Genomic DNA, 16,939 nt, shown 5'->3' on the forward strand with positions numbered 1-16,939 from the left:
TCTAAGCTATGCATTACTTCTGGTAGCAACTGAAGTCCCCATGACTACGGCAACAAAGTCTGCAATATCTAGACCTGACTATCCTGCAACAGTTCCGCAAAATGATTCTGCACATCCTGCAGCAGTTTAGGGATGACCTCATTTGCTGAATCCAATAGCTCATGAATACACCTGCCCAATAGACATGTAGCTTTTACTGATTTAAGTGCCACACTCCCAGATGAAAAGACCTTTTCACTGATTGCTCCAACTGTTTCGACTCCCTTTCCGCAGGAGTCGTAGTCAAGGAACCAGGTGCAGCCCTTGATGAACATGCAGCTTGCACTACCAGGCTTTCGGGTGGTGGATGCTGACTCAGAACCTGCAGGTCACATGGTGCAACTCTAGGTCTACTGGCGATGGACTTAGAAACTGCAGGATTAATGACAGGTTACTTACATATATCCGAAATTGGCTGTGACAACGCCTCATTAAATGGTAGCAGAGGTTCCGATAACGCAGAGGAAGAATGGAGAACCTCAGTCAAAATATTAGACTTCAATTCAGTAGTAGGCAGAGGCAAGTCTAAAATTTCTGCTGCCTTCCTATTTACCCCATGATACAATGCAACCTCTGGAGAGGGTATACCACCAGGGGATAACAACTCCCACTCAGGGGATGTCTCCAACCCACTCGCTACATCAGCTCCTTTGAAGTCATGGGAAGGGAAAGGAACGGCTCCTTCATCGAGTTCCTGCTGTTCCTCCAAATACTGGTGCTCCTCCAAGAGCCTCAAGGCTTCCCTCGTAGATTTCAGCCTGGATTCCAGCCGTGGCATCAATAGAGAATGATCCATGTCGAAGAAGCCTGTTGTGGCGTGAAGTTGGTGCCGGAACCTTACTCCAAGCCGGAGCAGATTGACTCGATGCCAGTCAAGAGCTATTCGACATTGGTATGGGCACCGTCATCTCCGATGGTGGTGGGGCTTTTCCTCGGCGCCGATCCAGTCCACTGGTATGGAGTTGTGGGTGGAAAAGGCATGAATGGAGCCTGCCTATACAGCACCTGGAATCCAAGATTAAAGGCCAAAAGACCCTTGGGGCCTTCAGGCGTACCAGAGGGGGCCAGCGCCCTATGAAAAATGCAATAGTTAGCATTTAAGAAGTTGGACGGGTCAGTCACTGGAGCCGGAAACACTAAGTCCAGAACATCTGGGAGGAGGTATACTGTGGGGGTACTGCATTTCAGCTGCAACCCCGAACACGACATGCCTCAACCACTGGTCAGCTCGGGAGGTGCATGATACGTGCTTGTCCTGTATAGGACCTTACCTGCAAGGTGGGTGGTTGGGAGGATGAGGGCAGTTTAGGAGGGAAACCAGGGAGATGCGAGAAGCATTTTCCTGATTGTGTCAGCGTCCTGTGTAGCGATGCCATCTTGGGTTTCCCTATTACCCATTCCAAGAAGACACCTTTTTTCTTTTTTCCTATTAGTGATTCCCCAATCCAAAATGGCGGCCATTTTCTTCCAATGAGTTATTTCCTGTTCCTGGTCACCCTCCCGTATATGAGGCAGTGAGACCTTGTCTTTCGCTCTGTGTACACACTCCTAGTTAGTTTCTTGTGTTTCTGACTAGACGTAGTTCCTTTTCTCTGTCATTGCTAGGGTGGGACAATGCCTGTTGGCAGGGCGGCTTCGAGAAGGGATTGCCCTTTCTTCAATGTCAAGGTCTCCAGGAGCCAAAGCCAACCACCATGTGTAGCCATGGACAGCAGTGGGACAGGTTGGCAGTTAAGGATTCCTCAGCCAAGTCAAGAAAGGAACAGTAGAATTGTTGCGGCTGGCTAGGCTGATCCTATAAGCAAGCAGTAGCCCTACTCTCCTTGAAGCGTTCAAGGGGAGAGTAAGCCTTGTCACCAAACAGTCCCATCAAACATCATGTCCATCAGGGAGGACTGAACGTCACTTGAGACCCCAGTCTATTGCAGCGCCTTGAAACGAATGACAATGTGGGTGCCTATAGCTCACCCAATAGTGGTGTCCACGCCACAACAAATTGTGAACTTGGCCACATCACAACAATCTAAGATCGCCTGCGAAGGGACTGGGCGAAGGTCTTCAGGTACACCAGGGAGGACTTGTTGCACTGACACCAAGAGGGAGTGAAATCATTACAGCCCAACAAATAGGAGGCACTGATGGATCATAGGTGTAAACAGGCTATTGAGGATTTCGCCAATGGTCTCCACTTGCTCTGATTCCCTGTCAGGCGGAGTGGAGGGAAAATTGTTGTGGTTTCTCCAGTAGTGGAAACCCTCACCACAAGGCTCTCTAGAAAAGGGTGCTGTGACAGAAAGGCCAGATCACCTAGAGCAGGGTGATGGTGCCTGGAGATCTGTCTATCAACTGGAGGGCCAGTACAAGGTTTGACCGAAGCCCCAAGGAGGGTGTCAGTCAGGGCTTCACTAAAAGGGAGAAGGGGTTCAGAAGTAGTCTTCTCCAGTTGTGGAACTTTAGTCAGCCCATTTGTTTCCACTTCCAAGGTGGGGTGCAGGAGGTCAAGGACTTCCGTTGCTCTACACAAAGATAGAGTAGGAGGCAAATTCTTCCATGGGTGGGCTGGGAGGAAAGAAAAGAGAGGTCTACAGGGTGGTATCTAGCCCTCTAGGATCCTGGAAGTCCTCATACCAATGGGGCCGAGCAAACTCATCAACATGGTCATATTCATTTTCACAGTCTCTACTGAAGAGGGGATGCAATGAATGTTGCCTGCCATGTGGAAGTTCAAATGCATGGACTGGTTCCCCATTCGCAATCAGGCGTAGTGTCATTCGAATTCAGATAGGCAATGATTCAGTGTCCGAGAGGACATTTCGCAGTCGTCATCTGGACCAGATGGCAGAAGTGGCTCAGAGGGTCTAGCTACCACTAAAAGTGAACCCTGTCGGTGGTAGTCCAGATGGAAGACCTCTCAGCTCGTTGGGGCCCGAAGGCTTGCCGGAGGGCGTCAGTCGAGATCTGTGGCAAAAACAAGGTGATGGATGGAATGCTTAGCCACATCCCAATCCAGTTTGTATAGCGGCTTCGACAACTCGAGGAACAGAAGCAGGACCAGGAATTGAGGCTAGGATATGGAGCGGTCCCAACACTCTGGCGGTCATTCTGACCGCGGCGGGCGGCGGTCGCCGCCCGCCATGCGGTTACCGCCGAATGACCGCACCGCGGTCAAAAGACCGCGGCGGTCATTCCAACTTTCCCGCTGGGCCGGCGGGCGACCGCCAAAAGGCCGCCCGCCGGCCCAGCGGGAAAGCCCCTGCAACGAGGAAGCCGGCTCCGAATGGAGCCGGCGGAGTTGCAGGGGTGCGACGGGTGCAGTGGCACCCGTCGCGATTTTCACTGTCTGCAAGCAGACAGTGAAAATCTTTGTGGGGCCCTGTTAGGGGGCCCCTGTACAGCCCATGCCAGTGGCATGGGCAGTGCAGGGGCCCCCAGGGGCCCCACGGCACCCGTCCCGCCATCCTGGTTCTGGCGGTGGACACCACCAGAAACAGGCTGGCGGGAAGGGGGTCGGAATCCCCATGGCGGTGCTGCAAGCAGCGCCGCCATGGCGGATTCCCTGGGCCAGGGGAAAACCGGGGGGAACCGCCGGTTCCCCTTTTCTGACCGCGGCTTTACCGCCGCGGTCAGAATAGCCCAGGAAGCACCGCCAGCCTGTTGGCGGTGCTTCCGCCGCCCTCCGCCATGGCGGTCATGGACCGCCAGGGTCGGAATGACCCCCTCTGTCTTCTTGTGTTTGGTGACAAAGTTAAGTCTTATGTTCTCTGATGGCCTTCTGGTTCATCGACGCACAGTCTCAGCAGATCTTGAAGTTGTGGCCCGAGCCCACACATCACAGGCATATCTGGAGAAAATCTGTCACAGGCATCTGTTTGCAAAAGTCCTTAAAAAGGTTAAAGCCTGTCATCTGAGGGGGCGACATCCCTTGCAAAATGAAAACATTTTTATGTGAGAAACAAAATTTAGGAAAGGGTCTCTAAAAGACGTGGAAAAGCTCTGGATCCACATCTGGTGGTGAGGAAATAAAGGTACTGACAGTAGCGTGCAGGAGTGGTGCCTATATAAAGCCCCCCACATCACTGACGGAGGGGAATAGCATTAGTGCAGAGCCACATGGCTCCACCATCCAGCGTGAAGAGGTCCTGTGGAGAAGTCTCTGGATCCAGTTTGATGCATGGGGAATATTAAAAAAAGTGAGTAATCTGTGGCTTGAAGTCTATCAGAAACCCGAAGCAGAAATCTCCTAGCTCTAGAAATTCCTAAAACCAGAAAAGCTAAAAGTTTAAACGAGGTCTACTCTGAGGCAAAGCCTGGAGACAGCCAGGCTGCCCACTTCCTGAATTTGCCCTGTGGTAGCCCGGCTTCCTACTCCCTCCCACCCAGAACTGGAGCCTATATCCTCTGCATTTTTTATGGTTGCAAAACCCTGATGGCTCTGCCACCTCACCAGGTTTATTTTTGACCTCCTGGGTCACCGACCACCATCCTGCCTCGGCCGTGGCCTACGAGAGAAAGCAGCAGCAATGGAGACAAGACCTGCCCTCATCTATCACTGACCACCGCACAAGTGCCAGCCACTTCAGGGGGCAAGCAGAGGTCTCTGTGGATTGCTATGACCCCCCACAGCGGACACCGGACCAGCTGAGACTGGGGAGACAGCGGGGCCTGCTGGGAGAAGAAGCAGACCCAGTCCCAAACAGGGTCCCTGCTCCTCTGCGGCCTAGTGTCTCTGCTGCAATCAGGAGCTGTGGGTGGCTGCCTCTGACTTGAGGAGAAGAGGCCCAATGGCACTCAGGGCCTTCTGTGACCTCCTCCCAGCTTTCGCTGGCCCAGGTCCAGGGAGAGCTCTTCCAACCCACTGAGCCTCCTATGTGGGGCTGGCAGCTCCAAAAGGTTCCTATCATTCCTTTTGGAATTCTCCATCTCTCACTTCCTGTGGTGGATGGTTGCAGTCCCGGTCTAGGGCCGCTCTGTGGGTAGATGCCTTTATAAGCCTAAATCAGAGGGGCCCTGCTGAGTTGAAATCTGCCCCTCCAGGCCACAGGGCTGAGTTTCTTCTCTGCTAGACCTGCTTGCCAGACCCAGCCTGGGCCTCCTCCTGTGGGCCCTCATGGCGCTGGGACCTCCCCTGCAACTGGGGTCTTGACTCACGCACCTCTCTGTCCCCGCATGCTGACCCACCCTCCAGCAGTCCACGAAGGTGGCTCTTCCAGCTCCAGCAGAAACAGCCATGGCAACTATACTGAAAGACACCACATCCAAAGGAGCAACTCTTACCACAATGGATGCATAAATGACAGATCTTACCTCAGAGGTGAAATCAGACAGAATCTGTTCACCATGCATTCTTACTTGGGCAAAGTTGACCAACACCTGGATGCCGGTAAATCTAAATAGGTCCAACTGCCACACTGGGGACATGATATTAACTTCCTTCTTTGGAAAGTCATGGATCTGGAGGCTAGGGCACTAAGGGATCATTTTCAGCTCTATGTGGTCCTGGAGGGGGTGGAGAAGTCTGACATGATAGCCTGCCTTAAGGTGATGCTCCCCGAACTCCATAATCTTCAGTTCCTGGAGGACATGGAATTTGACAGAGTGCAGAGAATCCGGTCACTCCGTCCCTCAACCACCAACACTCCGTGTCCTGTAATTGCTTCTTCGTTCAGATATCAACATGCAAGGACCATCCTATCAACAGCCAAAAGGGCGATGGAACTGCTCCTTATCAAAGGTAACAGGGGCTCTTTCTCTGCAGACTATTATGCAACTACCAACACCAGACACATGAGGTTCCTGGCACTCTGTGCCCATATTAAATGTGTGGATATCAAATATGGGCTTTTGGTACCAGTGTGACTGATGGTCACTGTGGAAAGCCATATGCAGGAGTTCATGGAACTGGGGGACCTGGAACTCTTTCTGGATACAATGGAAGAGCACCGATGGACAAGGCACATAAGGACACTGATGACCCAAACACCAGGATGAGTCTCTTCCCCTGTGGAAACCGCCAAATTACCAGCCATGATCAGAGAACAGGACAAAGTCAGATCGTCCTGCACGCATCAAGTGGGAGAGGCATTACACAAAGTCAGAGACAAGTCACAATGCCCATCGGATAAGCGTTCTGGAGGTGCCCCAGAAGGCAGAATATATCCTTCCCCTTTGCTGTGCACAATGTGGTGCTGCATTGGTTGTTTTCTTTGCATCGCTGTTGTTTGCTTTTTTGTTGCACCTTGCAGTCCTCTGGGCCACTGCCTTTTCGTGAGTCTTCCGATTCCCCTGTCTGGCAGGCACGGTCACTCCTACCTCCTATGACCCTGGTGCCCTTCAGCAAATGGCCCCTCTTACACTCTTCCTCCTTGATGTTCGATGCTGTGGGCACAAGCCCAGGTGGAGGCTCCCCAAACCTGCCTATGCGGGTGGTTTCCCTAGCTGCTCCCGGAAGCAAATCAGAATATCCTAGAGTCAAGTAGATATACCCCAGTTGAGCATTTCTTCCTTTAGACCTCACATGTCTCCCTGAATCTAGTGCTTGGCAGGTGGATGGCATTACCCTGCCCGGCATAGGCCCGAGCTCTAGATCCGAGGTTCATAGGTTAGTCCCCGCCCTTTCCCCTGAGGGTATCTGTGTACTCCCTCTCCCCTCCTCTTTTTTGTAGTACCACATTAGCCAGCAGTTACTGCTTCTTACCTATCACTCACCCTTCCGGTGGAGGTCTGCTGTCTCCAGAGGAGACTCTCCTGGCACAACCTCTGGCAAGGACTCAGCCGCTTGCTATACTGTCATGAAATGTAAATGGTTTCCCTACTATATCGAGAGTAAAATGATTTTATTCTATCTACAAATGAAACATACAGATTTTGCATTAGTTCAGGAGACCCACATGGCCCCCGTTGAGTCACTGAAACTAAAACATAAATGGGTGGTGTGGTCATTAGTAGTAGTAGTACAGTGGATGCGCCTTCTAAAGTGAGCATCTGCTCGAAGAAGTGCAGGTGGGTACCCTTGTTTGGAAACATCTGCGGTCTACAGTGATCAAGACGTGGCAGGTCTGTGAGCTTTTGCTAAGCTACGGATTTGGGAGAGTTCAGTGGTGGTGGGGTCTGTGTCTGCCCTTAAGGTGAATAAATCTGTCTTCCTTGCTCAGTTGTCCAGACTCCTTATGTCCTCTGGATTGTCTCCTGTCCTACTGGGGGACAACTGTAACTCATCGGATTCATCCTTGGACAGTACCAGACAGATACATTCTCACAACCGGACTGACTAGGGCCCTGCTGAAAGACTGTGCCCTGATAGGGGTGTGGCCTTTGCTCCACTCATTTGATTATGTCTATATTTTCTTCTTCTACCCCCTAGGGACCTAGTCCTGCACTGACTGTTACCTCATGCAAGCTTGACTGCTCCCTCACCTCCCAAGCTATGATATCCCAGAGGGAGGCATTGCTGACCATATTCTAGCTCGGTCTACCTGGACTTGGGTGAGACCCTCAGACTCCATGCCTCCAGCCCGGTGGCGTAGGAGGGTGTTTGCCTACAAGTGCCCTAAGAGGGCGGAACAGCTACACAACCACATGAGTTCCTACTTTACTGACAATGAAGGATTGGTGGGCTCCTAAAGAGTACTCTGGGCAACCAGAAAGGCGAAGTTCAGAGGGAGGATGATGCAAGACTTAGGGCTCGCACAACACAAGCCCAGGAGGAAATCTATGCACTGGAATCAAAGGTAGGCATCCTGACAGCACATTATACGACCAGACTCACCCCCGCACTACGCAAAAGGCTGGACCTGCCAACGATACACCTCATCTCTTATCTCCGACCCCAGCAAAAAAGCTTTGGTCAAGCTTCACTGGCATTGCTATGATCACGGAGAGAAAGCTGGCAGGATTCTGGCTGCCCAACTAAGACAAAGGGAGTCCCAGCTAGCCTGTGATCTGTGACTCTTTGGGCCACTTGGTGTCATGGTATGGCCATGGTATATGGTACATTGATTAATTCTTCGATGGTGGGAGGCTCAAATCATTTGCAACCCTGCGAGCTGAACATGGGCTCCAAATCGCCAATTGATTCACTGCCTCAGCTCTGCCTGTGGCGCCACCCCAGTGGAACATCCCCAGTCACTTCTCCTTCAATATCTACAGACTCTACTAGACTTAGATGGCAACCGCGTTTGGGGACGGCTTACAAAATGGATGTTTGGGCATCTGTGCTATTTGACAATGATGAAGTCCTCCGCAAGTCTCGCCTGAAATTCTTACATTTCAAGACCCTAAATGACCGGTATTGGTCCCACTGGAAGTTAAAACGGGTGACGCTCCAGCCGCATGAGCTCTGCTGGAAGTTCAGAGCAGAGCACTGCAATCTGTTTTATATCCAGTGGTCTTGTCCGGCTCTTTCCTCTTTACGGTAACAGATAATGACAACAATGGGGCCACACACCGATCATGCGGTGTCCCCAGCTTGCCCTTCTCCACAGTATTTCAGGTCTCTCCGACTTGACATTGCATGGGCATAGTTGGTTGGCTCTTTCACTGGCCACAGCTAAGCTATGCATTCTCTGTCACTGGCAACACCCTACCTTACCATCCCATGGTGAATGGCGACTCAAATTACACTAAGATCACCTACAAACTCAGTGAAAAGCTACCTATGTCTGAGGCCGGCTGGGAGCCTTTTCTCACCAGTGATGCTAAGTCCCTGCTTTGATCCTACCCAATGGTGATTTGTTCTACTTCTGTCCTCCCTGGAGCCTTGATATTCTACCAGTCATGGGCTACGCTCAAGGCTGAGGAACAGCGTACTGTTTAGCTCAGCCACCATCACCTGGCCATCTCCCACCAGTTGGAAGACCTTTACTCTTCCTGGGCGACACCCATTACCCTGCCCTTACGCTCTATTTACAGAGGTGGGGCTCACCTGCCAACTTGTTATCCTATGTTTGGTTTAGCGGATGGTGAGAGGGCCTACACCAGACCTACACAATTTATTTATGACCTTACATACTACATTAGGATGAAGTGAGTTAATCACAGATTTACTTGGTAATAAATGAGAAAGAATAAACATTTGCAAGAGCAGAAGATTGTGTTGTTGTTGAACCAAGGAACAGGACTAACAAATTTATACTCTAAATCTGATCTGAAGTACAATATTATGGACTATGAACTGGGGTACCAAAGTTGCCATTAATGTGATCCAATTAAGAGAAATAGTGTATGTTGCCCTCCTTGCTCTTAAGGCTATTGATGCATTGGCGAAGTGGCATGGTTGGGCCGAGTAATTTTCACAGTTTTGAGTAAGCATTGTACAGACTAGTGAGGTTTGACAATATATAATATCCCTCATGCCAGCATTGTGTAATTTTTTGTTTCTTAAATGTGGATAACAGCGTGTGCCCTTCCAATGCTACAGGTTGATTCCAGAGGTTCCTTGCCTTCTCTCTCGAGAGAGAGAGAGAGAGAGAGAGAGAGCGCGCGATTCCATTCCAGCCCCCGTGGTACTGTGGCATGCCAATAGGTGATACCTGGGAGACAGGGGGCCTTCCAGTTCATAGTGAGAGTACGTCATGCACGGAGAAAGGCAAGGTCGAGGAACTTTCCCCACTTTGCGGCACTTGAAGAGGCTGAGGATGCAACTTTCTAAGCTCTGCAAGTTGCTGCGGCCTGTGACAAGTGTGATTGTATTAGTTATTTTAAATCAGAAGGTGGAAGCAATTAGGCAGCCTCAAAACACGTGTTTAATATTTGCATCCTCAGCTCGGCAAAGAGTGCATGTAGTATTTGTGGTATCATAGATTTTCCCTAAGCATGCCGGAGCAGGTAGGCTCTATGTAGGATGCTGAATTGAATACATTGAAATCTGACATTGTGTGATATCTTGTGGGGATAAGAGATTATGGAGTCCCATTGCCTTTGTTTAACAGGGTCTCCTACATCAGCTTCCCCTTGTGCTTGTATAGGTTCAAGGGGGCAGTGGGATCTGTTTGGAACCAGCTATGAGACCAGTCATCTGCAGTTCCTTTTGTGTATATTGGGTGTATGCCATATTGTGTGAATAGCTTGTGTGCAGTTATTGTTAACTTCATGTCCCAAATATCCATAGAAGCTACCAGAAGGCGTTCATATTTGTAAATTGGCCTATGGGGATTCCATATTGCACAACCAGTACATCAAAAGTAATAAGGTTACCATCTTGGAATAAGTCTCCCATGCACTGCATGCCTGAGTCATATCTAGCCTCGACCATGGGGGAGTAAAGCTCTGTCTGAAGCAGGGGGATACTGCAGAGTTGGAAGCCAGGAGCCAAGCTTATTGTTTCTGATGCGAAGATTGCAGCCCTTCTTTAACAGTTGTGTATTACACAAAATAAGTTGCTAAAGTTTCTAGGAGGGGTGGCATTAGGCAGGAAAGCCTCGAAGATTAAATCTAAGATTCACTGCATGGGTGAATGTCTCACCTCCTGCAGGTACTGGCCTGTGATCAATCTAGAAGGCAACTGCAATTGTGCTGCAATGCTCGAAGTCTGGAGCCCCAGACCACTGATTTCCACTGTGACAAACTGTCTTCTCGTGCCTAGCTCCAAAACTGTGGAACTATTTCAGATTACAACAGGCTAAATTTGAACTTTCTTAAATTCCAGAAGGATTTGAAAATACTCCTCTTCAGACGTTACTTCCATGCCTAATTATCCACTTGGTTCTCCTACCTTCTACATACTTGTTTATTGAAATAGTCACAGGCCACTATGTTGTCTGTAAAGTGGTCATCTGCCTAGTGGCTTGGTCCACTTTAAATACATTCTAAAGAATAAAGGTCCACGCAGGGTGTTCAATAATTGAGGGACCAGTCAATAGGCAGTATGTGTAGAGCAATGAAGCAGACCTTAACTATATCCTCCACTTCAAACAAAAGAGATGGTAAGTACAGAAACCTCCCTTGGAGGAACGGATCTAACCTGAAGATTTTACTGAACATGTTTCTTTCTTTCACTGAAGGCTATCACAGCAGCAGTACGATGTTCTGCACATTCCAACCAATGTTTCAGGAACTAATAGAGACTGCCAAAAAGCCTCATTTTTTCTTATTCTTTGATTCACAATTACCCGCATGCAAATGAGGGGACCCCCTCTCTCGATAGCATTGGCACTACATATGCGCCTGCGCTATACATATTACTGAAGGGGCCACACAAGCATTTTCAGTCCCTTCTGAAATACCAAAGTGCCCTGAGGGCATATAAAGCAGGTCCAAACGTCCGTAGGGCCCCCGGGGCACTTCTGTAACACAGGTCCTAGAATTTAAGGAGAATTCAGAGACTTCCGGCACATGAAGGTACCCACTGTTGTAGCAGTATTATCTAATGTTAAGAACTTTTATGTTTTTTTCTCTTCCTCCTAGATGATGTATAATTGCAACATATGCTCCCTATTTAACCCAGTTTGTTTGGGGTCCTACAAATCAACAGCAGTAGACCCATTTTGCTTGTCACAGAATAAACAGCAATCATTTTTTGTGTTGCTTTAAAGCAGGATTCTCAAGCGCAAAACCAGATGGAAATGACACATGACTATCAGGATATCAGAGGCTCACTCAACAGACAGAATTTGTTAAAGCAGAACTGCTGTACAAGATGTCAATCAGAACTGTGGTGGCTTGTTTTGGAGTTGTTTCACACTTTTGTTAGCCAATGAGACTTACATTTGGATGCTGATAATGACTTACAGGTGATTTATGCATTCCTCACTTATATTTTAGGTACAACTCTCAACTGCCAACTTCTATTTGGGTTTCTTGTACTGCAATCTGGCTAGCAATAATTCTAAGCTTACAAATCTAACATAAAGCCTTCCCCGGACAACTACTTTCACAGTTAACTAACTTCTTGTTACTACATTTCTGTGCTTTTTGTATATAGCAGTCTTCAACTTTGACTTCCTTGGCAATTCCAACAGATCTTTCCACCAATGAATTATTGCTGGCCAGCAATGGACAATCGTCTAGTCTCCAGATGGCTAAAAGGTATACCCAAGTGTCCTCTCTGCCCCATTACTCCCACTTACCCTTTGTAATAGTGGTCAGCTGGTCATTTTCAAAGGTGGATGTGTGTGTCACATGTTTTGTTGTGCCAATGTGCACTTTGGGGAACCTTCATCATGCAGCACCCATTTTCCTCTTGAAATACTACAGCCTATACTACTGGATTTCTTCTAGTGTGTATACAGTATGTTAAACGGCCTGCAATCAAATGTTATTTAAACCAATGATTGTACCATGTTGATCACAGTTATCTGTCAAGCTGCTTAACAGTGTTGATTTCCATTTTCTGCCAAAATGCTAATTATCTTAAATTGTTTAAATACAATATTTTTCTCCAAAGCCTACTGAAGTCACTTGTTACTATATTCTCAACACCCACCTATTGTGCGATGCATAACAGTGCAGCAGAAAGGGTCCAAAGTGCAAAGAAGCAGACAATCTGTGCGTACATTTGTAAGCATGTTGGTTATATGTGTGTGTGTGTGTGTGAATAGGGTGTTTTGTATCAGTTCAAAACCAAATAACATATGTTGCTGTACACAACTGCACACCCCTTTGGTTACCGGGTTCAGGAACACTAACATCATTGGTAAATAATGACTCAGACAAGTCAAGCTGAGTGCCATACTTGGTTCTTTATAAGCTAAAGGAGCTCCTTGACACAAGGAGGGCTTGTAATAATAGTTTATTCTCTACAGAGAGATATTTATCAGAATTAGGTTTGGACTGACACAACAGTCGCCCAGATACCATAGTCACATAGACCAGTCGGAGATCAACTCAGTTCCATCTACATCCGGTTGCAATGGCACTCACTCTGTATGTATACTCCAAGGGCCAGATGTAGCAAAGGGTTTTACCCATTCTGTGTCTATGGGAAAATGTGTTTGTACATATGGCCCCAAGTGTTTACCTCTCACTTCACTCCTGAATGTGAATAATAAGCAATGATGTAAAGTACAGGATTACGGGAGGGAGTGATCTATAAGTGCACATCAAACAAGCAGGTAAGAAAACTCTCTGCCTGAGAGACTGTGGATTGAGTGGCATCCTGTGTGCAAGGCTCGAGGCAAAAGCCATCCCTGGAAAGAGAGGGGGATCCCATCTGATAATTTCTCACATATAGGCTTGGTAGCCCCAAGCGGTCACCTGGCCTTTGGTGCCTACTTTCTGCCTAGGTTCCAAGTAGCACTTCCTCATCTTGAGCACATCCTGGTCTAAAAATAAGGCTGGGGAAACTGCAGACTGTGACACAGGATCCGCTTAGTGAACTGATTAGCACTTACGTATCCCTGTCCATTAAACCCAAAAGCATGAAATGCAAGCAGCCCTGGCCACGTGAATCACCTAGCCACTCTTCGTTGGGTTTAGTAGCAGGATCGAAGTCCAGCACCTCCACTCAGATCCTTCTGAAAGCCCAATCCTAAAACTGTCTGGAGCACCTTGGCCATTCACCTTTCTGTCACACACAGCCATAAACTGAAGATGCGCACCCAATGAAGGACCTACAAGTGCTGCTGCTCCCGCCAACTTCTGAGCAAAACGGTGCTCTTACAGCCAATACACACAAACATGGCCTACAAATATCACGTTCGTGCAGCAATCACTCTTGAGTTGTTAACAGACTTGATGATCTTTAGTTAAAGGTCAATAAGAAATTAACAAAATATAACAGAAAGGTGATGTAGTACCGAGATCTGGACATCATAAATGAAATATACAGCTATACAAGTTTTATAAATTAGTGTGTAGATCATATGCTAGCAATATTCAAATCACAGAAAGCAGATGTATTAACAGAAGAAAAAGTACATCTGCTTGAAATCAAGTCAGTGAAAGTTAAAAAGGAGAAATTAAAAAAGAAGTGTCTCGTGCATGATTCTTTTTTAAAGATATTGCTACCTTTAATGTTTTGTAGTAAATGGCTCTCTTGATTTCCAGTGGACACAGATTTTGTTCCTTTGCGGACCGAGCCCAGTTCACATAGCGCAACCAGCTCCCTTTCTTTGGATCAGTAGCATCAATGCACATCCATCCCAGGTTTGGGTAATATACCTAGAAGAAAACAACGGAATTTATTTTCGATAAAGATATGCATACAAATAACATTGGTTTTGCAGAACAAATGTACATTTTACACTGTAGCACATTTTTACCACACATCATCAAAATATTGTGACAGTAAAAGAAGGACCAAGAAAACACTACCAGACAATCTACATAATTGTCAAAGTGATTCCAAAAGTTCATTTATTAACACTGGTTACGTGTCTCTGATGAGATCAACAGGGAAACATTATTATAGCAGCTTAGCTTCTTTTTCTAATTACATCGAAGGCAACAAGTGTAAGACATCTGCTTTTGTGTTTTAGGTATGAGGGCAGCTATCCCAACAAAGCAAAAGTTACATTTTCAGTTTGAAGCCTTACTTTTTGTAACAAATCGCACATCATCACATCATGATCGCACATCATCGCCCAGCCACGTCTTGTACTTACAGAGTTAATCTTTTTAGCTGAATTGGAGTTGGGATCTATGCTGTGATTGCCTGTCCAGAGGCTGCAAGGTTTTTCTATGTACAAGGCAAGAGAACCACGATTAAAGAGGTAAGGGCAAGTTACTTACCTGTAACAGTGAATTTCATAGTTTGACAGTGAATGCAGCTGAATGCTCTTTGAAGCTGTCGGTCTCCCTTGTAAAGCCTAACAACTGAAACCCTGTCATTAGCTTTTTTAAAGAGGCTACTGTAATAGGAAAGTAAACATCATCTTCACAGCTTTCAGCATAATGTCATGCTTCTACAAGTCCCTTTCAAACCCACTGACCCGATTTCTCCCATCTCTGGATCTCCATTATCCTGAGCGAGAAAGGCACCTCAGTGCTCACAAAAGAAATTAATGATAACCGGTTGGGAAGATACAATGAGAACAAGGCTTGAGATTTCACAATTACTTGTGTGTAAGCTGATAAACCCATTCATCATATGCATTATTCATATTCCCAAACTATAACTCTATTTTTAAGAAAGGGTAAAAGGGGTCAACATCACATCTGCTTTGACATAAAAATAAATGGCCAATTCTCTCGCTCTAACCCTCACTGTTGCGATTTAAAGTTAATGACTTAACAAGCTGTCTGATAATGTAAGGTTCTTTAACATCTCTCAACTCTGTAAATAGCCTAGAGAAAGGGAATGTTAAAATTATTAGTCTGCCCTGGTCCTGTGACAGAATATAGATGCTCAGATGATATCACTGTGTTAACTTCAAGGTATGTGGAAGAATGATGTGGGTGCAAGACTAGGAACCAGATGAGGATGCTCATTCGTGGAGCAAAAGGTTGCTCGCTGTCCATGGAAAGTGACTAGCTACCAGGTACAACTACAGCCGCTGCATTCATGAACACATATGTACTAGATAGAGCCTGAACAGGGTGTACTTTCTTTTTCACATCACTAGGTTTGAAAAGACCGGTATTTAATGCGCAAAAGAGGGTCAATATCACTAACTTAGTCAGTGGGATAGTACAACACATTTTAAAAATGTGGAGAGCCTCTACGAGTACATAGTAACTGAAATAGCATTACAAATCTTGGAACGCTCGAACCAGATAACGAGAGGTCACTGGTTGGAGCACCAAAGCCAAAACCCTAAATTATTTAAGTGTCTGATTTCTATAAAACACTTAAGGGGTCATTATGAACTCTGCGGGTAAACCCGCCGAGATCGGCGCTGTCGGTCAACAAAAGACCGCCAGTGTGCAGAAGACCCACCGGGCCAGATAGTGTACAATTCAGCTGGGCCGGCGGGCAAAAACAGCGTTTCCGTCAGCCGGCCCCGCTGTATGCAAGGCCTGTACATAGACTCCGGCTCCACATGGAGCCGGCGGCAATGTAGCAGTGCAGTGGATGCAGCAGCACCAGTCGCGCATTTCACTGCCCGTATATCCTTTGCTTGCTTGCAATAGAAGTTTGCTTCTGTTTCTGCTCTGCGAGTTAGGAAAGCTTGCACTGCAGACACCTATATTATCCCTTCTGTGTATGTTCCCGAAAGATGCTTTGTGAATGACTGAACTCTAGCTATTTTTGTACTGTGCTGTACCTAGTGCGGGTGAGTGGAGCTTGGACAGCTGATGCTGAGGTAACTTAACATAACATAACATAACATAACATAACATAACAGCAAGACAGAATACAACAGCAAGAGGGTAGAATACCCAGAGTCTGAAATTTTACTGTGTTGCAGTCTCGTTTAAGTAAAGCAGATGGCTTAAAAGGACCCCTCGGAGGAGTGAAATGGGTACCTCCTAACATGCCCTCTGTAATGCCTGGGATCCCTTTCCAGACAATCTTTTGATAAATGGAGTGGTAGGGAAGCAGAGAGAGCCATGACCTTATGAGCACAGATACTTCTTCATTCAGCCATTCACACTGCTCTCTGCTCAAAAGAGTCCCAAAGCAGTACTACCTCCGGAGGTGGGTGCCCGAATGGTCAAACCAAGAAATCCGGCAGCACCGAGCGAGCAAAATGGCCATCCCTCCTAACCTCAGAATCCAAACAGTAATGTTTGACAATAGTATGGAGGGACGCCCAGGTCGCTGCCCTGAAGATGTCAGCCAAAGGAACACCTCTAGCCAAAGCCGATGAAGCTGCTTTAGCCCTGGTGGAATGGGCACGAAGCCCCATAGGTGGTTCTTTCTTCGCCAAAGAATAACAAATCTTAATACATAGAATGACCCACCTGGATAGCGTTCTCTTGTGGACCGCTCTACCTTTCCTCTTCCCCACGTATCCAACGAAGAGCTGATCATCTTGTCTGAACTCTCTCGTCCTGGCGACGTAGAAGCTCAGCGCTCTTCGTG

At 47.3% G+C, this 16,939-nt stretch overlaps 1 protein-coding gene across 4 annotated transcripts in view; it reads right to left on the minus strand.

Moving 5' to 3' along the window:
- PRDM2 (PR/SET domain 2) overlaps positions 1-16,939 on the minus strand; it is a 501,039-nt gene that overhangs the window by 133,403 nt on the left and 350,697 nt on the right. For 3 of the 4 annotated variants that reach the window (XM_069240785.1, XM_069240786.1, XM_069240787.1), the window contains one exon: positions 13,981-14,133. In XM_069240785.1, coding sequence (XP_069096886.1) covers positions 13,981-14,133 — 153 coding nt within the window. Of the gene's footprint in view, positions 1-13,980; positions 14,134-16,939 lie in introns of those variants that run through there. The other variant, XM_069240790.1, reaches the window with a different exon arrangement.

This window comes from Pleurodeles waltl, chromosome 6 (assembly GCF_031143425.1).
Source record: "Pleurodeles waltl isolate 20211129_DDA chromosome 6, aPleWal1.hap1.20221129, whole genome shotgun sequence".
Lineage (NCBI taxonomy): Eukaryota > Metazoa > Chordata > Amphibia > Caudata > Salamandridae > Pleurodeles > Pleurodeles waltl.